Source organism: Paramormyrops kingsleyae, chromosome 5 (assembly GCF_048594095.1).
Source record: "Paramormyrops kingsleyae isolate MSU_618 chromosome 5, PKINGS_0.4, whole genome shotgun sequence".
Lineage (NCBI taxonomy): Eukaryota > Metazoa > Chordata > Actinopteri > Osteoglossiformes > Mormyridae > Paramormyrops > Paramormyrops kingsleyae.
This window is the reverse complement of record NC_132801.1, coordinates 3074360-3098277: the sequence shown is the minus strand read 5'-3', so window position 1 is coordinate 3098277 and position 23918 is coordinate 3074360. Positions and strand designations below refer to the sequence as shown.

At 50.0% G+C, this 23918-nt stretch overlaps 2 protein-coding genes and 1 long non-coding RNA gene across 15 annotated transcripts; 1 reads left to right on the top strand and 2 right to left on the bottom strand.

The window, feature by feature from the left end:
* Positions 1-571: 571 nt before the first annotated feature.
* Positions 572-7285, bottom strand: tex47 (testis expressed 47). Of its 4 annotated transcripts, none has more exons than XM_023794200.2 (8): positions 6861-7285; positions 3271-3343; positions 2770-2873; positions 2526-2590; positions 1803-2004; positions 1221-1377; positions 1002-1065; positions 572-889 (listed from the first exon to the last, which is right to left on the bottom strand). In XM_023794200.2, the coding sequence occupies exons 1-7, from the start codon at positions 6867-6869 to the stop codon at positions 1028-1030; spliced, it is 648 nt and encodes a 215-aa protein (XP_023649968.2). In that variant the 5' UTR covers positions 6870-7285; the 3' UTR covers positions 572-889; positions 1002-1027. The 4 variants fall into 4 exon arrangements, with proteins under 4 accessions (XP_023649968.2, XP_023649966.2, XP_023649967.2 ...); XM_023794198.2 differs by lacking the exon at positions 6861-7285 and adding an exon at positions 4605-4737; XM_023794199.2 differs by lacking the exon at positions 6861-7285 and adding an exon at positions 3960-4318.
* On the top strand, positions 6480-21293 carry LOC111834647 (nuclear distribution protein nudE-like 1-B). 10 transcript variants are annotated; one of them, XM_023794191.2, is made up of 11 exons: positions 7349-7485; positions 8483-8605; positions 9750-9849; positions 13601-13697; positions 15171-15324; positions 16094-16242; positions 16459-16595; positions 16908-17078; positions 17803-17894; positions 18151-18296; positions 20148-21293. In XM_023794191.2, the coding sequence occupies exons 3-11, from the start codon at positions 9834-9836 to the stop codon at positions 20239-20241; spliced, it is 1056 nt and encodes a 351-aa protein (XP_023649959.2). In that variant the 5' UTR covers positions 7349-7485; positions 8483-8605; positions 9750-9833; the 3' UTR covers positions 20242-21293. The 10 variants fall into 10 exon arrangements, with proteins under 10 accessions (XP_072567982.1, XP_023649953.2, XP_023649960.2 ...); XM_023794184.2 differs by lacking the exons at positions 7349-7485; positions 9750-9849 and adding exons at positions 8038-8177; positions 18466-18500; XM_023794185.2 differs by lacking the exons at positions 7349-7485; positions 9750-9849 and adding an exon at positions 6747-6786.
* Positions 21294-21686: 393 nt separating this feature from the next.
* On the bottom strand, positions 21687-23835 carry LOC111834658 (uncharacterized). Its single transcript, XR_011991663.1, has 2 exons — positions 23628-23835; positions 21687-22180 (listed from the first exon to the last, which is right to left on the bottom strand). It is a non-coding gene; the product is annotated as an uncharacterized lncRNA (long non-coding RNA).
* Between the last annotated feature and the right edge of the window lie 83 nt (positions 23836-23918).

Here is a 23918-nt window from a genome sequence, read left to right as displayed (position 1 = left end):
GTCTTTTTCCAGTAACCTGCATACAAGCCCCCGCCCCTCCTTCTGCACCAGAAACTGAAAGCACGGGTCACAAGATCTCTCTGTAGATGCTGTACGTAACAGTGAGGTGCATGCTGGGACTGTACAGGTGCTCAGTCTGGACGCTGCTCTGTCCTTTGTTGGGGGCTATTTCGGGGGATCCTCTGTACTATACCCTGGGGTGCTGAGTGGTGGGGGTACCTCTGACACCCCTGACCCCCCCCCCCCCCGACACGCCCACGGCCCAGCCTCTGTGTACCACTCCATCGGTCCTTATTAGAATGTTGATTAAAGCTCATTTCTAAAAAGGTGTATGGTGTCTTTCAGCTGCCTTTCCTTCCAGAGCTCCGTGTTTGCTTGGCATGTGCGTCGTGGGTCACCTTAAAGTCAGTATGTCAGGGAGACAGACCTGCAGTCCTGACGGGGGTTAACTGTGCTGCTGGCCCTTACGTACCACAGTATGACTCCCAGCCGTATAACGGGATGAAGAACTGTCCGTTACCTTCATGTGAACTAATAAGAGAAAGGACTACAGAGACGTGTGATCATTTCCTGTACTTTACTCTGCATTCATAGATAAACTGCATTCCCTCGCCAATGGTTAATCAGCAACAACTCAATGAAGCAAGAAAAATAAGTGGTACTATGTTTAACGCTAATATTCTCATCATAATCAATGTCATTATTATATTACAGTATATAACTATAAATGTGTCTCTGACGTTCAGGCAGACGTTATAAGTCCCAATGGCTCTCTCGCAGTTGTCAGGGCTGTAGTACCCACCACCGCCACAAGGTGTCAGCAGAGCTGCAGCCAGCGACACAGAAACCTTGGTGCCCGCAGAACCTGGAGCACACATGACGCACACACCTTGAGGGGAAGGCAGAGCAGAACTACGTTATTGCAGAAGATCCAGATCCAGATGGAGCAGCCTGCAGGTGGCCCCATAGAGCTAACATCCCACATCACGTAGGCAATTTACCTTTGACCTTCAGCCTTTGCTCACAGTTACACTGTGGTGGGCGAGTCGCTACTGAAGATGTGTCCTTCAGAAAAAAACAGAACGTGTGTGGTTAGCGAAGGCCTGCATGCATGCGTGTGTGTGTGTGTGTGTGTCACACAGGCACTGCACACTGGTCTGTGTGACACACTATTTAAGGTGGTCTGAGTGGGTGTGTGTGACCCTCAGCCGATACCCTACCGGAGTCCCCCATCGCGTTGAGTGGGGAGTGGTAGACCTCCAGGTACTGCTGGGGCGTGAGAAGCTCCTCTCTCCTCAGCAGCTCCTCCACCACACCCTGCGGGACCATCAGCTCTGGCACCTGGTCCAGAGCAGCATCCATGGCGACCTTTGACCCCTTGTGTGATCAATTAAAAACACTGAATGTTGGGGAGCTACATCAGCTATTCACAGAGGCATGTCTGCTCTCTGCTGCTCACCTAGGGGACTGACCTGCAAGCTGAAACCACTGAACTGTCCCAAAACTTACCGCAAAACGCTTAAGGCCACCTGGGTCCTCCGTTTGCACTTATGGGGGTCTTGGTTCTCATCTCACACATAAGGTCACCTGGTTTATTAGTTCGAGCTTAAGGTGGCTTTTGGTCTAAGCAAACACTTAAGCTTGCCGCTGGTGTAATGTATTGCTTGTGAGAATTGTATCGACTGTGTGCATTTTAAATATATCACATACATCTCTTGGAATAATTGACATGCCACAGTAACCCAGGACCTACACAGGGTGATGTACAGAATGCAGGTTTGACTCAGGACAGGAAATCCCACCTTGGGCAGCTTGAGCATGTGCTGTCCCAGCTGCACCAGCTGCTCCAGAGCATCTGGGACCAGCTTCTCTGTGGGCTCCCGCTCCGAGCCTCCGGCCAGCGTCCGAGCCGCCGGAGGCAGCGTCTTGCAGCTCCACTGCAGGAAGAGCCGTGCCGGCAGGTCATGTGACACCGCCAGGACCCTGGCGTCCGCGGTGGGGGGGCTGCAGGACCACGAGGCAGCCAGGAGACCCAGACCACATGCACAGTGGGTTGGACATGTGTGTTTGATCCAGAAAGGGAAGGAAAAATGCTTTTTAATGAATGACTTCACAAGAAAGACACTGAGCCAATGAGCATCGAGGTCCAGTCACTCAGAGCTGAGAGGTGTCCACAGCTCTCAGTTTAAATATTATCCAAAGGAATTATTCAGCTTGAACAACTTTTTGGAGATCTTTTTATAGACAATCCTACAAGCTAGTAAAGCAGGGGTCCCTAGTTCCAGTCCTGGGGGGGGGGGGCGGTCTGGAGCACAGCTCACCAGCCAATTGCTAGGCTCAGTAGGCGTGTTTGAGCAGGGAAATCTGCAGACTGTGTCACAGACTGGCCCTCCAGGACCGGAATTGTGGAACCTTGTAGTAACGCAAAAAGGGCCATTGTAAAAGGTACAACAGCAGGATCCCAGATGTCAGCTGGCAACCTTTCTGGCCTAACTCTACTTCGAATTGGGGGATAGAGGAGCCACCTGTGCTCTGGTGTGTGCACACCCCCCAGGTCCTGCAGGACGGTGACCAGGGCTTCGCTGGAGCACTGGGGACACAAGGTGGGGGGGGGGGAGAGAGAGATGCTGTGTGTTTACATGTTTAGACCTTACACAGTGAGGCCATTATTTATAGAGGATCAGCAACGATCTGCGGGGGGGGGATGCAAAGGTACGTTAACCAAGCAAACAAACCCTCGCTGAAGAAAATACACGTCTTTCCGGTTACCTCGACAATGTGAAGCGCGCAGGTCGGGTAGAGGAGGAGCAGCCCGGTAACCACGTCTCCATGGTGACGGCGCTGGACTCTGTGGCACAGGGTCTCCCAGTGGGCTGAGGGAAAGGGGGCGTGGCCAGGACAGTATGAGCACCGGGTTTATTCCCCGCACGGGGAGTGGAGGTGTGGCTTAAATGGGTCCCAGGTGAACTGCTCAATGTCATCAACAAATGGGACGTCTGTGCACCACCCCCTACTGCAGGAAGGGGCATCAGCGACACTCCTGGTGTCACCTCAAGTCCCTGCGAGCACGGAAAGGTGGCCCACAATGCACACGGTTTCGGCCTGACCAGAGGACTCCATGTTTGTTAGGGGCAGAACTGCCATCCGAATATAACACTAGCAGGGCAGCATTTTCACAGGAAGCCCAAAACGGTGTCCTGAACCTGAGCCCCCTTCGCAGACAAAGAGGATTCTGGGATGGTGCTTTCAGGCGGCTCCGATCTGGCCTACCTTCCAGCTCCATCCTGTCGGCGAGGCTCGCAGAGATGCCAGAGGCCACCACCAGCCGGTGCAACAGGAACTTCTGGGGGGGGGGGAGTATAACGAGTGAAGTTACAGGTGACAGGTAAAACAATAGCCTGAACCCCTGTCCTCCCCCCCAATGTGAGCACCTACACAATCCCACACACTGCCTCCTATTCTCAGTGACCGCTGCCGTAACTCGACACCCCCACACACGAAAGCAGGTTCCTAGCAGCGGACCTGAAAACCAGGTTCTGCCCATAGAGATCACCCCCACACCCCCACACCCCCAGCACAAACAGACGCTGTGTGCTGTCAACAAGACAGCGGCACGTTACCTGGAAAAGTCTGCCGAAAATGGGGCAGGTCATGTCGTTACCGCCAGCATCAACATTCTAGCTGCACCTCCAAATATATAAACAGCGCGGTCGGGGGGGGGGGCGTTTCTGTGAATATCTCCTAGGACCACTTCACTCAAGGTCACCATTCACCATCTTCCAAGGTCGGTCCTACTTCTGCTCCCGGTCCAGTCCTAACTTTCCAAATGGCGACTTCACAGCATGACCAAGGTAATGTGCCTTTATAGAAACGTCTTGACCTGAGACCGATATCGTAAGGTGCTGAAATTGGCCGACTATATGAAGGAGCCGAAGGGAAAAGCCCATCAATGTACTGACCATCTCCTCCTGGGAACGCATCACCATCCTCTGGGCCCAAAGGCGGTGGAAGAGGCTGGTCCCAACATTTTCTTCTGGACTGCCTAGGTTCTTAGAAGAGTCATCCACTCTCATGGCTGCAGGACAGGCTGTCTGTGTTTAACACCATATCCTGGAGACCCACCGGTGCCATAGCAGGGCCACACAGACAGCCGACAGCAAATCCCAGATCCAAACACACTCCGCCCCATTTGCAGGGGGAGAATCTCACCCCCGGGGTGGGGGGGGTATTGAGTTTACCCTGACGCTGGCTCTGTTCACCAGCATCCTGGACGTGCTTGCATATTGGCAGCCGGCAGGGCTGAGTCGCCATGACTACACAGCACGTTCTCTCTCAGGGGAGAGCCGAGCGGATTTGAATGTGAAAGCAAAATCAGGCTCTAGAGGTTCACAGACGGGCCAGGAGTTTGGGTAACTGAAGAGGAGCTTTCTAGAGTATTATATTACATATAGTCAACGTCAATCAGTGATGGCTCTTCTTGCCTTTTACAACCAACCTCATTCCCCAAACACACCGGAGTGACGTGTCAGCCATTGTGCGTGTGTGTTCTGCTGAATTTATAAGGCATCACATGTGGAGCAAAGGTCAAGGGTCACAATACAAACCTTTCTATAAGCCCTGCCCGAGTCCAGCACCTGCGTGAGCAGAGTCTCCCTCTCGTCAAAGACCAGGCTCCCACCATCTGAAGGAAGCCTCCAAACTTTGTGCAGTGCGGACGCCATGACCAGTGTGGCTGTTTGGGCTTGTTACCGGGCAACAGTTCGGGGGGGGGGGGCTTAAAGGAGCAGCAGCAGGAATGTGCGTCAGATAAACCACCGGGTTGTGTTTTCATAACGATACATGCGGGACTACAGTGTGCTATCACTGCGTACACTGGGCTTTGCTTACGATTCTGCCACTGCAGGCTCAGGAATCATTTTTCCGTTCAACTGTCACATTCGTCCCCGTGGGAAAGGTGCCGTCACCTCGTTTTTAGGAATGATATACTCCGAATATATTTAACAGACAAAAAAGATCCTGCGTTTTCCAAAAATATCAACAGGCTTCATTTTGTTCATAACTTGAGAAATACTAACCCATTACCTTCCATCCATCTTCTAACTGCTTTCGATGGTCTGGCTTGCAGGGTAACTAGTCATTATCTTGGCATAGAACATTAAAAATCGTTTCAAAAGTTTATTAAGAATTTTTTTTAAATTACAGCATAAAATCTCTCCACATCGTTGTGGTGCGGACACTTTGAATCATAATACTGTGCATTTCACAGAGATCGTATCAAGATTAAGTGGAAATCTAAAAAGGTTAAAAAAAGGTTTTGGCATTTGGTACCATTTACAATTTTAAACACTTTTACACTATAAGATTACAAGATCAGTGGTCGAATTACACACTCCAAAGAAATAACACGAAGCAAGTCTCCAGCACTGCATTTTACCTTAAAATACACTCAACGGAGCGGAACGCTTCAATTATCATGAATAATATTTTCCCAGCCTTCAAAAACGTCTGCGTACCCATTCCAGCAAAGTAAGTTAAGAGTGCTCCAGCAGAATCCAGCGCAAAATCGCTGAAGCCACAGCCAGGGACGTGAGGACGAGCAGCAGCGACAGGACGCCGCAGGCGCTCAGGCGGTTTGCGGGGCGCCCACGCCGGGTGAGCGGCTCGCCGGCCGCGCTCGCCACGCTGACCTGGTCCCCGTCCTGCATGGGTCGGCCCTCTCCGCTGATGGTGAAGATCTGCGGAGCCTGGATGGGGGTGACCGCTCTGGTCCGGGTAAAAACCCCGGGGAGCCATGTGCAGGGGAGCACGTAGTTCCCGAGCTGGTCCTCCCGGCAAGCGACCGAAATGGGGGGCACCTCTATAACCTGGCTGTAATCTGTGCCTTTACCCCCGGCCAGTTCGGAAATGAAGGTCAGGTGTCTGCACACCGGACAGGTGATGCTTTTCCGGGTGACTGCTCCCTGTCTTGCCCCGCTGAGCAGCGTCCTCGCCAAGCAGTCGTGGCAGAAAACGTGCCCACAGCTGAGCGTCCGCAAATCGGCGTGTAGGACCTCGTAGCAAACCGGGCACTCGGCCAGGGCGTCCCCCTCCGTCTGCGGCATCCCGGCTCAAGGCGATGGAGCAGGAGTCTTTCCTGCGCTTGGAACTTATGAAGCCCTGATCGCCTTCTTAATTAAAAGTCATGAAACCTTTTCGGTGCTGGCCGCACTTCTCCCAATGGCTCCCCAGTGAAGCCTCTGAAAGCGCCCGACGCTTTGGCCCGGACCATCGCTGGCGCTCATCGATCCGACACTGCCCACCGTCTTGCCTTTAATTCCCTTTTAAGTGCTGCGGGCCGGTGTCGCCGTAATGCCTTCGCCGAGCTGAACATGTCAGCATCAACACTGCAGCACGGGGAGGGGGCGTATTCAGACTTAAGGCGCCTTTAACTGGAACGTCCTCTAAGACAAAGCAGAAAACCCCCGAATGACAAACGCGTGGTTAGCTTTTTGGCCACTGAACAACAACTATCATTTAAACTTATTTTGCGCTATCGAAAGGATCCGGACTCCTGCGACCCTGCACAGGACAGGCGGGGGTTGAAAAAAGGATGGATGGATGGATTTCCTCATTATTGTACGATTTTCTTTCTTTTACGAACTTCTTCCCACACACAGAATTATATATTCTCGCCAGTAGTAGGTGCCAAAACGAGACTTAACTACAAATGCAGAACGGTACTGCTTTTCAGTCCTAGCGATTCATTATGAAGCTCGCAAATAATGGCGCTCAAAAATTTCATGCAAGGTAAAAAAATAGTGCTGATTTACTTATAATAAAACGGCAAACAATTTATTTTTAGCCATCCTTTAATCGCTTACCTTGGTCATTGTCGGATGTATTTTTATGTGACCCTTGACATAGCTGAATGATTATGGGTTTGTTCCCAAACGATTGTGAATCAGTTTAATACTGTGACTATTTCTATAAGTTTGACTAATGAAATAAAATTAGCAAAATACAGTGCTTAATTATTTTGACACATTAACGGTTTTACATTGAAATACTCCGCGTTTTCAGTAGTTGGGTGTTTTTACAGGTAATCTATCAAGCTAATTAAAAAGTTAGGCCATCAGCCCCATATTTAATAATCGCAGAACAAGGCGTCGTAACATTCGTGAGAGCGATATAATAATGGAAAATTAAAATAATTAGTAGGTTACATGGGCGACGCCACAAAATCGCAACTTTCGGTAATTTCCCGAGCGCTCCTGGCCAAAGGGCTGTGGGCGTGCGATTACGTCATCTGGATATTTTGGGAATCCGGAGCGAGCGACGTCATCGCGTGCCGGAAACGACGCGCGCCGGTCTCACGAACAGTGTTCGCCGGCTTTCGGGCTCAGAAGTGTGGACTGCGGATGAGGGAGCAGCGGTGCGGGAGGCAAAGCGGCTCGGAAATTATGAGGTAGCGGCTCGGCCACGTCCCTGCCCCGCGTTCACTCGAAGGTAAAGCCCCGAAGAGAAAAGCCGATATCTGATGCTGCGTTTTTCACCTCGGTGAGGGAACGGTGAACGGGCTCGGTGCAGGCGCGGTTCGACGTGTCATAGTCCTCGGTCGGTTCAGGGTTCGTTTTTTTTTTTTGGCCGCCGAACTTTTACTTAAACTGGAAAACTCATATTTTGATGCGGCTTTCGTCTGCTCGGTAGCTCAGCCGGACAGGGGCTATTTCGAATCGGGGACTGAGACTGAGTTGGTTAGGTAGTTATCCAGAACTTCGCCGTAAAAGTTAGGAGATTAAAAAATATAGATATCCGGTAGAGGCGGCTGGGCTCTTGGCTGCCGCCGGGTTTTCGAACCCCGTCTCGGCGGACTGCCTGTGCTGCTCCCACTCCTAAGGTCCTAATTAAGGGACAGGCGGAGATCCCCAGTTTTCCCGGACAGACTGTTTACCGTTTAGTTTCGAGTAAGTACTGGAAGCCTCTGACAGTCATTCCCGTGTGTGGTGTGTACGACATCACACAGTGGCGCATGACGCGCCGGGGCGTGAGTCTGCCACCCCAGGGCTGCACCTATCGAGCCGGTAACGCCGCGCATGTTTCTGGGGCTACACCTATGGTACTTACTGCTCCAGTGAACAGAACGCTCAAGTTTACTGGCACGTTAAGTGGATTTTGCATTGCTGAATACGGAGATCGAGGTCAAAGCTTCTATTTCCTCTTTCTAAAGAAATCTAAAGCAGTATCATGTTGACGGAACCAGATTTTGTCCTGCAGTGTGCTATCAGTATTTCTGCAGACCGACGAGTATTTTTTATTGCCGTTAAACAGTTTTATTTGACACAAGCTGGTTCCTGTTAGCAAACCGTTACGGACCAAGTGTCTTTTAACAAGGTGTACTGGTTTATGCGTTTTTAAAACTCTAGGTGCCAACAGTGGTGATGGGTGCTGTGAAAGTTTAAGTAAATGAGGAGACAAGCCTTGATTTCCCTTTCTAAATCAACAGTGGGGGAAAAAGTGACGGAACCAGCTTGCTTTGACGTTATCATTCAGCGTGTGAGAGAAAGTGGACCGAAGTCAGTTTTCCTGCGGATGATTCGAGCTGATTGTGCTGCTGTTGGGACTCTAGGTTTGTCTGCCTTTTCATTGTATATAAGACGCAGTTTAAATGTCTTTAATCCGTATCTGTGAAGACCGGGAATTTTTAATTCAGATTTGAGCTTCATTTGTTTCATTCACTCTTAACTGGAAGAGTGAGGATTTCATTATAAATGTAAAGATTTATTAACCTTTAACAACTTTTGAAAAAACTTTTCTTATTGAAATAAAGAACATACATGAGTATTCTCCCCTCACTAAAAGAAAATCAACAAAAAAAAATTAATTTTAACTCAGTGTCTATTAAAATTGGCATTACCAGTACAGAAGACAAGCTCTCTGTTTGAAAGAAAATTACGCCCTCACATCAGATGAAGGCGTGTCAGACTGTTAATATTTGTGTTATAATATTTACAATTTAGAATGCCACCTTAAATTAGTATCTAATATTGTTTCCTGTGAATCTGTATTTCTGTCAAAAAGAATAAGACTGGACTAGGATATATCCACTGGATGTTTTTTTATTTAATCTGCAGCAAGCAGTAAGATCTTTTTCAGAAATCCAAACATGACAATGATGAATTTTTGATGAGTTGTGTTGTTCTTCTACAGTAAGCCTGAGGAATGATATGCAAAGCGATCGAGCTTCAGTGTGACTCCCTTTTGTTAAGCTATGCCTTGTTTACCGACCCCGACACTTAGGCTTTTGGTGAGGCTTGTTTTTTGCTGATCCAGCAGTGTTCCGTACGTCCAGATGTATGGGTGGCTTCTCAGTCTTATTGGCAACCCTCAGTGACATCCGGCCGCCAGGAGCTGAGATTCTTGTATTCAGTCAGTTGAGTTTATGAGAGCAGAACAGGAAATGGATCGTAGGCCCTGTGGCACAGACCCCTTTTGTCATTGCCTTGGTGTTTCACGGGCGGATGTCAGAGCTGTGTGTCTGGTAGCTAGCCCCGTGACTGGCTCTTTCTGCTCCTTTCTTCAGCAGTATGAATGTCACTGAGGAATCAGTCACTGTTGTTTTCTCTTTTTTTCCACTATTTCATGGGCATAGTGGCAGAGGAGTCTGTGTTGTGTTGCCTTAATTTGGAAATGAATGGTGGCTGCAGTGGTGGATTATTTATCGATGCAAGCTCCATGGTGACAGATCCATAGTTTAATTCCTCTCATTCCAGTGGTTTGGCGCATGGCAGAACTGGGAAAGCAGAAAGAGAAATGTACCCATAACCACAGTGCTGGTGTTGCTGCCTCAGGTCTGGATGCAGTGTCGGAATGGTTAGTTGCCCCCCTCCCTCTGAGCTGCCACTGTAGTGTTATTTTCTCCCCATGTCAACCTGTGCCCTTTTTGGCTTCAGCCATGTTGAGTGGCACGTGTGGGTTTTCACACTGTCCTTGAGTGTTTATCCAGATGGTGTGCTACTTGGTTGCCTCATATATGTGCCACGAGATGCTTAATAGCCACTCGTACAGAGTGGTGGTCAGAGGGGAGATTCAGGACACGCCAGTCATGGCTGTAAGCATAGCCTTACCTTCCCATTTGCATTCAGTATCCTTAACATTAGTTGAAGTTCAGCCTGCCTGAAAATGCCTTTGTTGCAGTTGCTGTAATGTGACCTTCCCTTAAGACGCGTTTTTGTGTGCCTACTCTGCAGTAACCGAATACACTAGTCCAGCAGGACACACACACACACACGCACTCAGGACGTTGCTGCTGGGGCAGGTAACGGGTATCAAAGGGCTTTACACAGATGTTACAGGTCATCTTCAAGTGATTTAAACACACAGCTGAGCTGCTTATTTAACACAGGTTTTGTACTTAAGCTTTCATGTGTTGAATTGTGGATATTTGTGAAGACTGCTGCTTGTCTTGTGTTGGGTGTGTTTCCATCTTCTCTTCTTTACTGTACTGTGAAGAGGTTGTCGCTGTGAAGGATTCAGCCTAGTTTACTAGTCAGTCATGCAGTGTCATTAGATTTGCCAGGATTCACCTCCAAGCTTATCTCAAAGCATTATAGGACCAAATTATGATTTCAGATATTGAACATAATTTTCTTTGGCTTGTGCTCCCCACCGCCACTGAAAAGCATGTTAAGTGGAGCACTTCAGATTTAGTGCTTTGCACAGAAGTGCAGCTGCACGACCCCCGCAGTTGACCTGGCACCAATCGCAGGACCCACACATGCATTGCCACCCCTGCTGTGAATCACTGTGCGGGGGAGCAAAGTCATGTGCTGTACAGACATCACTATGTCTACTCACTAGCCAAAACCAGCCGGATAGATTAAACACACGTTTCTGTTGGACACATGCATGGCCCACAGTACTGTAGCTCTTATCTGCGCGTCAGGGCCGAGACAGCTGGGCTGGTTCCGTGCTGTGTGGGCCGTACACCAAGACGGGCTGGCCATACATGTGTAGACTGTGAGACTGAAGACACCTCATGCGTTTTCAGAGATTCCTTTGAGTTGCTTTTGTGTTAAAAGTATAAATTGCTGACATTTGAATACACAAATTGCCTCTGGATCATGAGTGTATCGTGAAATTTAGATAACAATCAAACCTTGCTGTAATTTTTTCTTTGAGGCATTGTAATTGAAACCATTTCTTTGTCCTTTGGTGTGAGGTACAGGAAGATCCCTTGTGAAGGAGACTTGGTTTTGTTACTTTTGTTGTTGCTTATCATGTATCGCAAATGGAGCCCCCGTAATCCAGGCTCTCTATGCGTGTGTGAATGAAGGAAGTTTCTTTCATTTTACTGGCTTCTTTGTGCACAAACCAGTTTGGATCTTTAACCACCCAGTAGGTTTGCATTTTTGTATTTGTAGACTCTTCCTGTTAAGTTTAAAGCAGTTAATGACTCCCAGCTCCACCCATACAAATGTTTAACTGCTGAAAAGTCTGAGAAATCGACATACATGGATATACATGCATGCAGATTCTTATTTTGGAAACTCCTGTAAGCTGTGAGACATGATGCCATTGGCCACGCCTCCCCCTGAGGTCTGGAAGCCAGCCTCTCTATGGATGGGTGGGGCAGGGTGTGTGTCTGATTTCGGAAAACCAAGCCGCCTTACCTGAGGGTTTGCAGGGCTGTGATGAGAACGTGCTCATGGGGTAAAGGGCAAATATAATGTGTGATAGTTTTGGCTGCAGGCCCAGTTCACAGCATGCATCAAAAAGTTAATGTGATTAATGGTCCCTGGCACTGTCCTTTCGGGGGGTGTCATCATTTTTGATTTTAAAAATGACTGTTTACGCTCTGCATGCTGCCTTGTAGAGGCAATTACCATAACTGCATGGTTCAATGCCCTGATTTAGGCTCTATGTCCAAGTCCGTTACTCGAGTTCCTAGCTCTGGCCCAGGTGGTATGGATCAGATGGCATGTATCCACATTTCTGGCTTCATCCCCTGGATGACCTGTGATTGCTCCTTGTTTCCTGCTATTTTATTGTTCTTGCTTCTGACACAGCTCCTGCAGTGAGGTTTCTCTCTGTGAGCAGTAACCCTGTGAGTGTCTCCTGCATGTGTGCAGGAATGTGAGAAGTGCGTGCAGGAATGTCGGAACACGAGACACCGCGGACAAGGTCATGTGACTGGTGTCCCGGCACAAGGTTACACCTGCCTGTCTCTGTGGTGGTATGGGTACTGCTCTGTCATGCTCCTGGGTGTGAGATTGTCGTCTTTGTTCAGGGTGGTGTTCTGCGTGGTGCAGTGAGTGTACACAATGACATCATTGGCCTGTCATCCCTTCCCACGTGCTGATTCAACCATTCTTTGGTGACAGGAATGTCATGTTGCCCTCACCGCCACCACGGCGAGGCCTCTGTGAGCACGCTTCTGCAGCCGAGTCTGAGAGTAATCAACGCTCTTGATTAGTTTATTTCCTCTGATCCCCTCATCTTGTGCTCCAGGTAGAATCCGTAAGACTGTAATCTGAAGCGTGGCTTGGGGGAGGACGTGGCCCTCGTGTGTCTTAGCTGCTTGGAGGGCATTGATTCATTCTGCGGTCCCGTGCTGAAGCTCACTGGGGACCAGGCCCAGGGGCAAGGCAGATGTCCAAGCCGAAGTGTTCAATGCGAAGGGCGGGGAGGGGCGGGGAGGCCCCCCATTACAGCATGAGGATGCGAGCGGCTGGAGTCTGCAGCTGCGGGGAGGGGGGCAGCATACCCTGCGTCTGAGGCAGCGGCTCTGCTAGCAAGCAGAAAGGCGTCGGAGTTTGGTCCTGTAACTTTCCTTAGATATAGGGATCGACGGCCACATGTGTTGTGCGGCACCTCCAAAGCAAAGTGTGCTGGGTACCACCTACCAGGTGAGCAGCAGGAGAGGGTGAAGCGTGGCTCTGCTTTGCCTCCTCTGTGCAGAGCAGGGCCTGACATTAGCTCTGCAGGTCCCGTGTCGGCGTAGCCAAAATGACCTTCCTGTCGCTGATTTGCTTGGCTGCACAACTCACCTTTCACCTCCAAAGTGGAAACTTACTCACTCTCCCGCCCTCTCTCGCCCTCTCTCTCTCATTCCCTCTCCCTCTCTCACCTTCTCTCTCTCTGTCTCTCGCTTGCTCCCTCTCTCGCCCTCTTTTTGTCTCTCGCTTGCTCCTTCTCCCCCTCTCTCTCTCTTTATTGACAGAATGAAGTGCAGTTTTGAATTTGCATGTCTGCTTCTGAGTGGGGCAGGTGTTGCTTGTGTTTAAAAATAGATCGGTTAAAGTCAGCACATGTCAGCTTTGAGGCTGTGACAGCATAGGAAGGGGGGGGTGCGTTAGTCCTGCCTCTTGGGGTCATATGGACAACAACTTTTCCTGTCCCTGGGACATGATGTCTCTGTGACACAAGGTCAGGTGGGGGGCAATGGCTAAATGTAGCTCCAGGGGAAGGCTGGGTGTCTGTCAGCTGAGGACGACCTCAGGTTGTTGGGCAAGGAGAGCTGCATACACATCCATGAGTCTGCTCTTCTAGAAGCCTGTGCTTGTGTCCAGCCATGCATGTGCATACATTTGCGTGTTGGAGCTTAACTGTCAAATGCTCACAGGTTTGCCAACCATGGACACCGAGATTGTACCGAAATTTTCCTGCAAAGATGAGGAGATTGAGTACTGGAAGGCCCTCTCCCACCAGAACATGCAGAGGTAAGTCAGACCCTGCGGCCTGCAGACACACACCAACAGACTGTTTCTTCATCTTTTTGATAAGCCTGATGATTGAGGAGCTGGTCAATGTCCTAAGAGTACAGAATCATGCAGCTGATCCCAGCAGCCACTCGGAGACCCCCCCCCCCCCACTCTGCCATTGTCTCTTGAGGACTGTGGTTCCACCATGAGTTGGCAGGAACCTTGTCACAAAGCCCCGGATTTTGTATAAAGGCCTCAGGCCTGTTCCCGTCTGTGGTCTTGTGCTGGCTGTTGATGTAGAGGAGGGGTTACGTTCCTCTGTGTGACCTTAGGCGATCGGTTGTCCTCGATTGAGAGGTCACACCAACTGGCCCAAGCTCTGTGTCGGTAAGCTTGTGTTATTGACCCGTGTCGGTGCCGTGAAGGAGTTCTCTTTGCAAGTCCTTTGAGTCTGTCTCTAGAAATCTGATTCCTCTGTTTCTCTTTAAGAGGCGGGGGGCTTTGAAGTCTATCTGTAGTTCAGTGGGTTTGAGTGGCCTTGCGAAATGTGAAGCTAATCTGAAACAAGATGACCCCCCCCGTGTGTGTGTGTGTGTGTGTGTGTGTGTGTGTGTGTGTGTGGGGGGGGGGGGCTGTTGGGGGACCTCAACACAAATTAGTCATGTGACTGACTGGACCAGGGTTGAGATCAACCCTCATCTGTACAAACATCCCAGCAGATACCTTAAGCAGTTCTAACTGTTGTCCACACTTTGGGCTCCAACAGTGCATGAGGGGAGGGTACTGGAGACTCATTTCAGTGAAAGGCTGAAGGTTGTGTGCGTGCGCGTGTGTGTGTGTGTGTGTGTGTGTGTGTGTGTGCGCGCGTGTGCGCGCGTGCGCATACATGCACGCAGACTGGAGCTTTGGAGTGAGCAGTGTAGCGGTTTATAGCGTGCCGCTGATGCTTGTTAGAGGCCGGTCCTGCTCCCCTGTGCATTTTAAGCGCCGTGTGATGGGCCCCCCACCGCCTTCCGCCCCAGCAGCTCCAAGGTGCCCCAGCTCTCTGGTCCGCCAGCCCTTCCGCCTTCTGTCACACGCCTGCTTTTTATAGCTGCTCTCTAATTAGCCGTCTGCAGGCTGCGTACAGACTCCAGCTGCAGTACGGCCCTCCCGCAGTAAACAAACCTGGTATTTAGTGTCCCATAATGCTTTGCACACAATCTGACAGTCTGCATAAAGCCCGGGACTCTTACTGGGTCCAGTACAGCAGCCTGAACCAGATCAGCCAGTGTCTGTCCAGAGAAGGACGCACAGCCACATCCTTGGTGGGCTTAGGCCCCGTGAGTGATGGGCTGTTTTAGGAGGGATGGGATGTGGAATGTGGCCTGTGTGCAGATTCAGGGCGCTTGATTTGGTCACTGCCTCACCTCGTCCATGTTCCATACTGTAATCGCTCTTCTCTGACGACGGGCTGGCTCTCTCTCTGCCCCCCCCCCTGACTCCCCATAGTTACCAGGAGGCCCAGGAGGAGCTGCTAGAGTTCCAGGAGGGCAGTCGGGAGCTTGAAGCTGAGCTGGAGGCCCAGCTCGGCCAGGCAGAGCACCGGATACGAGACCTGCAGACAGAGAACCAGAGGCTGAAGAGCGAGGCTGAGGCCCTGAAGGTAGGATGTGCTGCCACCCGGTGGACAGGTACTGCAATAGCAAGCTGCCAGACTTAGGATCTACCCGCACTAGCCAGTCCATACCGTTCCCGAGCGCGTTTCACTAGTGTGATCGTGTTGTACTGGACAGGAGTGCAGTGTTTACTGGAAATCTGGACTGACGGTATCCAGGAACAACTGGATGTGACACACAAAAGCTGCCAACCTCCTCCCTCAGTGTCAGATGCCTCCATAAAAGCCGCCTTATTCGTGCAGCAAGATGCATTTCATAGTTTAAGTCTATAGAGGGCTGTGTCATCCACCGAAAGCCACTCAGAATAAGCCACAAATTAAGGACCTTAATCATGAACTCCATTGTGCTGTGCGATGGCACTTTTCTTCCTATGTTTGCTTCAACACTGAAAGTCGCACAGTGATGACACTTTTCTTCCTATGTTTGCTTCAACACTGAAAGTCGCACAGTGATGACACTTTTCTTCCTATGTTTGCTTCAACACTGAAAGTCGCACAGTGATGACAATAGCGTGACTGGGCCTGGAACATTAAGTGCAATGGGAGCGTAAACCAGAGGAAGGGAGTGGTGAAGATCCTGGGCTGGTGTCAGTCGGGCTTTAAAAGGCCTTCAAGCTAACTGGGGTGGGGGGAGGGGGGGCACTCTCAGTGCCACACTAGGACATACACATGTCTCCCTCGTGATCTGGGGGCAGGCGGCATTGTTTACCTTCCGAGCTGTACTCCCACCCTCACTGCCCTCTGTACTCCCCTTCAGGAGAAGCTGGAGCAGCAGTACGCCCAGAGCTACAAGCAGATCTCCGTGTTGGAGGACAAACTGGGCCAGACGCAAGGCATCAAGGAGCAGCTGCATAAATACGTGCGGGAGCTGGAGCAGGCCAACGACGACCTGGAGAGGGCCAAGAGGTCAGGCCGGGCTCTGCCATTCTGGCTGGGAATCCTGGGGGAGGTTCTGGGGAGGCCCGCTCTGACCGGCTCAGCCGGATATTGGCAGCTCCAGGGCAGTGTAGTGTTATGTGTATGATTCTGTTTCTCGCCCCGAGTAGAGTGGGCTGTAGCTTGAGCTCAGTGCTCCGTGGCATGTCACATGATCTCTGAGAGGTCTTCCTTCCGGGCATCCAGGGCGACGATTGTCTCACTGGAGGACTTTGAGCAGCGGCTGAACCAGGCCATCGAGAGGAATGCCTTTCTGGAGAGCGAGCTGGACGAGAAGGAGTCCCTGCTGGTGTCTGTGCAGAGACTGAAAGATGAGGCCAGAGGTAGCTGAGGCACCGAGGCGTGACGCAGCACTGCTATAGCGACGGGCCGCCTCAGAGCTGAGGCGCACGCTGACCACCCGCATGCACGCTCCATCTGACATGATTGCCAGGCAGCTTTGTGTTTATTGGTCTCTCGTACTGTAGACCGATGTGACGAGGGCCCTCCTGGTCATGTGACTCCCTGAGGGAGCCGGTGGACACTTGGAAACACTCATTTCTGCTTCAGAATGTTATGGCCTGTGACGCCCACAGACGTCGTGATGCGTCATGTTAGCTTGCTGGCAGGCTGATGTCCCCCCGTCCATCCTGCAGACCTGCGTCAGGAGCTGGCTGTACGCGAGCGACAGACCGACACGCGCATGTCGGCTCCCAGCTCGCCCACGCCTGACAGTGACAAGACAGACTCTGGCGTCCAGGCCTCGCTGTCGCTGCCGGCCACGCCCCTCTGCAAGAACATGGACAGTGTCTTCACCAGCAGCACAGGTCTGCACTCAGCCTGATGTTTCTCGATGCTGAAGTACTTAAGCTAGCGGGTGCCTCTTAAGCCCCTCCCCCAGTGCTCTGTTACCCAGTATCCAACATTGTGGTGCTGGTGCCGGGCTTTTTCCCAATCCGGAGCTGGTTACATGCGTTTCCATGGCAAAAAACTGGCCCTGGGGCAGAACGTGATAGCTCCAGCACGGCACCACAGAAAAGCTGGTCTGGAACCATAACGTCAGTGGATGCGGCACTGGCTACTAAACCTACTAACTGCAACATTCACAGCAGCAATAAAAATATTTGTAAAAGCATCGTATAAAGGATTTGTGTAGCTAATAGTAATCAGGTTACGTATTCGTCAAATCAGTTGCATAAAATGAATTTTTTTTTATTATAAATCAAGAATGTTACATACCCATTGTTTTTAGAACAATCGCAGTGAATTATTAATGCTGATTGACGTTATTATTGGCCTCATAAGAAACAATATTGTATATAGAACAAGGCGCAAGGGGACCGTTCACATCGGAGGACTTTACTCTCACGTTCGTCTATGTAACGTTTTCGTTCCGGTCATTTTTGAAGCCAGTGGAAACGCAGGCCAGTTTTCAAAAGGCACAGAGTGAGAATGAGCCCAGCTCTAGCACTGGCTCCACGTTGGCGGAAATGAGGTCTGTGTCCATGATGATGGTGATGATGATGATGATGACAGTTTTCTTGCTCCTAGTGCTCACCAATGGCTGCAATAACTCACCGTTAACGTCATCGGCCAGAGTATCAGCTCTCAATATAGTCGGTGATCTCCTGCGGAAAGTAGGGGTGAGTGCGATGGGCATTTCTCTCAGTTGAAGAAGAGATTGATGGTCATAATTAGATGTGTAATATTCCTCCAGATTTGCTGGTAGTTGGTTACCTACCTGAATTATCAGCCGTAATAGAGAAAACTGAATTCTGTTCTATACAGTTACTGAAACATCCACCTCTTTAGTCTGTTCATCAGTCCACTAGGACATAAGATGTGTGACAGGATGTGAGCTGTAGGGGGCGCCCTGTGTCGCCCTGTCCATCCCTCCAGGCGCTGGAGTCCAAGCTGGCGGCGTGTCGGAACTTCGCCAAGGACCAGGCAGCGAAGCGGAGCTATATGGCAGGGAGCACCAGCATGCCCAATGGCAACGCCACCAAGTTCTCGCACCCCATCCACACCACCTACTTCGACAAAGCGTGAGTGAATCCCCCCCCCCACCACCTGACACACACATCTTCCATACCACGGCCATTCTGTTCCAGCCCCCAATGGTAATGGGTGCCCCCTCCCCTAGCTGTGACCTTGTAATTAACATGAGGGCCTCGTAGTGCCAAAGCCTGTTTCACCCTGTCTCTCTCCCAGCAGGAAGGAGAAGGTCTTTTTCCCAGCACTTGTTCTCGGTAAATGTCCCACCAACGCCATCCGTGCATGCGGAGTAGAGCTGGGTTCCGCAGTCTTTAGGGTAGATGCAGTAATCTGTACTAATGGCCTGGGTGGTAGAGCATATCTAAGCTACCTAACACTGCTCTGGGAGAGGGTCTGTCTGCTGCTTGAATCGTGTCACCCCAGGGACAGCTGCATGGTGTGGACGGATGCTGCGGGGCCTCTTCCTAGCAAAATGGCTGTGTCCGAATTCAGGGGCTGCATTCAGGGGGGGGTACCCTTTGCAGGCTGTTCTTCAGTGGTCAAACAGAAAGCGTTGTCACATGGTATGGGCTGGCCTACGGATAATTTCCTATTTGTGTCATACGCTGTTCCTGCCCTTTAATCACAAAGCGTCACCTCCATCGCCCAGCCTGGACACGCCCACTTTACCTCTGCGCAATGAATATTGGGATATGTTGGGCTGTAAAAGATCCTTTGGGTGCATCCTTCACACCTAGCAAACGAATATACTTTTCGACCGCATTTGAAGGAGCCTTCGAAATGGGACAGCATGGTCACGCCGATGTGATGCAGTCGGCCTTTGATAATAGCCTTAAAAGGATGCTGCCCCTGACTTCGGACACAGCCAAGGCCTTGAAAATGATCAGACCTACAGTATCAGTACTAGGCTAGCAGTAGGCTGACAGATCTGCCCTATTCTGGTGTGGTTGTGGAGTCCAGCCTGCCTATTCATTAGGAGCTCTCAGGAAAAACCCACCTGAAAAAGCCTGATACCCCTCCCAGAGAAGCCGGACAGGCTAGGGGTGAGTGCGGGGGATGCTGATCCTGATCCACAGCGAGCCCATGGAATCCTTGGAGACCCTCCATGCAGGAGCATCGCCCAAAAGCAGTTAGGGTGCTGAGGAACGGTCTCAGTATGAAGCAGGCTGGGTCAGCAGGGACCAAGACAGGGCTGGGAATGTGGGATGGACATATGGAGGCTGGCTCAGGCCACTATGTTAGTAAGTGTGTCTCAACGTGCCCACTGTGTATGACCGTGGCTGGTAGTGCATTCAGACAGGCTTCCCCTCGTATAAACAGCATCAGTGGTGTGTAAAGACCCATTGGCGGTGCGTCATGGCCGTGTAATGGCCAATTGGCAACGTGTTTAGGCAGCATGTCAAGGAGGAGCTTCAAGGCCCATTGGCGGCATGTCGAGGCGACGGGCTGAGGCCCGTTGGTGGCGTATCGAGGCGGTGCGTTGAAGGCTCGTCGGTGGCGTGTCGAGGCGGAGCTGCGAAGCCCGTCGGCGGCGTATCGAGGCGACGTGCTGAGGCCTGTTGGCGGCGTGTCGAGGCGTAGCTGCGACACCCGTCAGCGGCGTATCGAGGCGGTGAGTTGAAGGCTCGTCGGCGGCGTGTCGAGGCAGAGCTCCGAAGCCTGTCGGCGGCGTATCGAGGCGGTGCGTTGAAGGCTCGGCGGCGGCGTGTCGAGGCCCAGCGGCAGCACCCGCGCATGAGCAGTGCACCCACAACCAGCCCCTTTAGCTTGATCATGCAGGTGTGTCTTGGTCGCTTTAGAGTCTGATTGCCTCTTTAGTGTCTGGATGTAAAGTGTGCTGAGCTTCATTTAGGCATGGGGAGTCTGTGCCGTAACCCCCCCCCCCACGCTGTGCTGTGCAGGCCAATGAACAGACTGGAAGCCGGCCCCCTGGCAGCCATGAAAGCGGCTCCCCACTCAGCGTCGCCCCCCGGCCTGCTGCCTCTCAGCGTGTGATGAAGGGCCCCCCTCAGATACCACAGAACCTCACGGGACAAGCGCAGTTAAGGAGATGGAAAACTGAAGCAGGGGCTCCTCTCCCCTGCCCCCCCATACCCGTCCCTGGGCCCCCCCACACGGGATTGCATGTGTGTACACTATGTGTATGTCGACCACGCTAATGCTCTCGCGCACACTGTTCCTGGTTTGCGCTGTAAACTGCACTTTTGTTGCACGCAGTTTCTGTTTCTGTTGTTTGGTTTACCACTGCGTGGTGGGAGGGGGTGGGGGCTGCCTTATTCTGTATGGTTTTACACCTTGGTGGTCTGAAATTAGGGGTGAGCCTCAGTAAGACGCATCACTGTCTACGAGGGTGGGGGCGGATCTCCGGCCTCACAGGGCTCACAGGAAAAGCCTTTCCAGAGTGTGGCTGCCCCCCACTATCCTGCTCCACAGATGTTCGCAGACCGCTTTGTGGTCCTGTGCAGACCGCTTTGTGGTCCTGTGCGTCTCTGGTATTCGTTGCTTTCGCAATGGAGACTGTCCAGATAACTGATCTGCCTGTTCAGACCAAAGATGTTGGGAGTGTGACCCTATAAGTGAATTCACCGTAATGTAAAGGGCGTCACTCTGGGCTCTTTTATTAATGTCACCTTTGATTCCTTCACCTCCCAGTTTCATTTCTGCAGTTATCTATGTGCCTTCAGCTGTGGTCTAGCACTGGGTGAGTTTCACTCATTCCTGCCACAGAATGATTTTCCTGTAACAGGTTTCTGACCCTTGCATGACACCTCATTTTGTTCATAAAGCTCCGACCAGTCACTGTTAAGTTACATGCTGTACTATCTATCGCTCTGCTTATATGATGTCCGATAACTGTGTGTGATGTGTGTGCGCACACACGCACGTGTATAAATGCAAACACGCGTGTAAAATACGGCCGTAGCAGTAATGGGATTATTTATATTAGAGACTCTGCATGGATTGAAATGGAAAAGTGCACAATGTTAAAGTGCATCTATCATACTGTAAAGCTCAAAAGTTAATAAAATACTGTATTTAAAAAGCAAGGGATGTCTTATTCTGGTATCTGAGCCTGGTGTCTGATGTGGCACTATGGTTTCTACATGTCTGTTGTAGGCGCAATACACACAAGTTTAAATGGCCACTTCTCTGGAGATGATAAACCACGAAGCAGTTTCACACACTTATACGCCACCTGTTGATACCCGTATGCTGCGTGTCCGCTCATACAGATAGATATGACCAATGCTGCCCTCTAGCGGCTGCTTCCTTTAACACTGATTTAATGGCAGCAAGCGTCAAATGAAGCATATGGGTGAATTCCCATGGAAACTCGACAAATTTCAGCAGTGTCTCAAGAATTTTTCAGCAGTATTCCAATACAAGTCAGCAAACGTGTCTAAAGGAAAGAAGCAACCCGATAAAAGAATGTAGTAGTCTTTTACGAACAAAAATGTTTACTGCATATACAGCCACTTGAGAACAGAGCGGCATGCCTTGGTTACCGAATCGTGAAAGAGCACGTGCTTTCTTTTGCAGAGGTGTCTCAGTTTATTCAAACTTTTTCCAAAAACACGTATTTCTTCATTTGACATAGATAATTAGGCAACACCGATTGATACACGTGGCACAGAGCTTCAGTTGAACCCGGATTCCCTTTGCATTGATTCTTCAGCGACATTGTCCTTTTCACAGCAATCGCACGATGTTCTGTCATAATTATCCTCCTCAGCTGATGGATCTCCACAGTCGTCGGTCTCGCTCCCATCCCCCTGCGGGACACTCGCCACGCCCTCACCTGCCTGTCTGATGCTTTTTCTCGTCCAGCTCGTCCATCTGTCTCTCCCTCCTCCTGAGAACCTCCAGCCGCTTAGCCTCGTTCCGAGCCTGTTCCTGAGCTCGGATCTCTGCCACGTCTGAGAAGAACGCCTGTCTGATGGAGGGTAAACGTGTAACAGTGTGTTTTACTGGTGCCTATGTACTTCCAATATAACTTATCAATATTTTCACATAATAACCACTGTACAAATATACAATTAATTGAAGAATCAGACTGCTAAATAAAAAATGTCCTTTCAGAAATGCTATGTGAAAGTTTCTCACAGCCATCTCCTTATTTGTCCAGTAATGAGTATGTCTCACGAGAGACGGGATTCCCCGACAGCAGTGGTGGAGGAAGTACTGAAGCTTAGTACTTAAGTAAAAGTACAAATATTCAGCAAAATATGTACTCAAGTAAAAGTAAAAGTGCTACATCAACAATCTTACTTAAGTGAAAGTACTAAGTACTTTTAAATTTACTTTAAAGTATTTTTTTTTTTTTTTTAAATAAAAGTACTCACACAATGGTTTGTCTCAACGTCTGGGGTGTGCCATTTTGTAAAAGAATAGTAGATATACGGACTTACGCCTCTACCGATGTCATTGCTCCTTATAATTACAAGCAACTATACAGTATATGTGTATTGGCTCTGGGTCCATGTTGAATGTCTCGTCTTCTTGAAATCAAGCCAGTCTATCAGTTCATGCTGCTAACTGACGTGCGCTCTGCCATCATTGGAGCTAATAAAGCCACCTGATTGGTAGGAAATGGCAAACAACGGCAGAATGCAATAGGCTAACTATTTTTTCATGCAAGATTTTGAGGAAATTGTGTTCATAAAATGTAACAACTAACGGCATAAATTGTAGAAATGTAGTACAGAAAAGTACAGATAATTGCCACAAAATGTAATGGAGTAAAATAAAAAGTATGCATTATTATTTTTACTTAAGTACAGATATGTAAAAATGTACTTAAGTACAGTAATGAAGTACAAATACTTTGTTACATTCCACCACTGCCTGACAGGGAGGGTGGGGTATCCTTTTAGGAGCTCAGTGGGTTAGGCCTCCGTCCCTGTCATCAGAAGGTCCTTGGTTCAAATCTCGTGCTTGGTAACACAGTCACATCACCTTGAGCAAGAAACCCTGAAAAACCCTAACCCTGGGGGTTACAACCTTGGGCCCCCACTCTAAAAGGGCCCCCTACTTATCTCCACTTTTTTGTTACAAAACACATAGATCAAATGTCTACTCCAAACAATCTATATAACAATTTTGGTTAAATTATTATAATCCATAATAATATATCTTAAATTTGGTCGGTCAATCCGCCGGCGCAATACCCTCCTCCCGTTCTTTGGCAAATTATTGACGTTCCTTAATACCTCGTCGTTTCTCTTTCGGCTCCAAAATGACCTCGATTGGTCAATTTTATGTGAGCCTGGGCCCCCCAAAGAAGTTAGTCCGCCACTGTTCCAGTCAAAAACTATTTAAAAAGCGAGAGTAGACTGCACCCTGGAGTGTGGCGCCCGTTATTCTGCACGGTAATTTCTCACCTATTGACGAACACAGCAGCCAGTCCAAGTAGTAGTGTTCCAAAAAGAATCGGTTTGTTTAATCTCTTTCTGGTGGACAATTTATGCTGATTCATGGCGGATCTCTAAGCACCTGAAATGAAATTTAAATGTTCATTACTTAGCTTGTCTGAAGTGTACACTCCTTCGGTCACGTACGCACAAGCGCCAAGAGCCCTGACCCCAAGCAGTGTACCTGTTGCAGCGCTGTGGGTGTGATTTTATTTCATTTCCGGCGTCACAAAAACATGTTCCCCGGAACTCATGCTCATT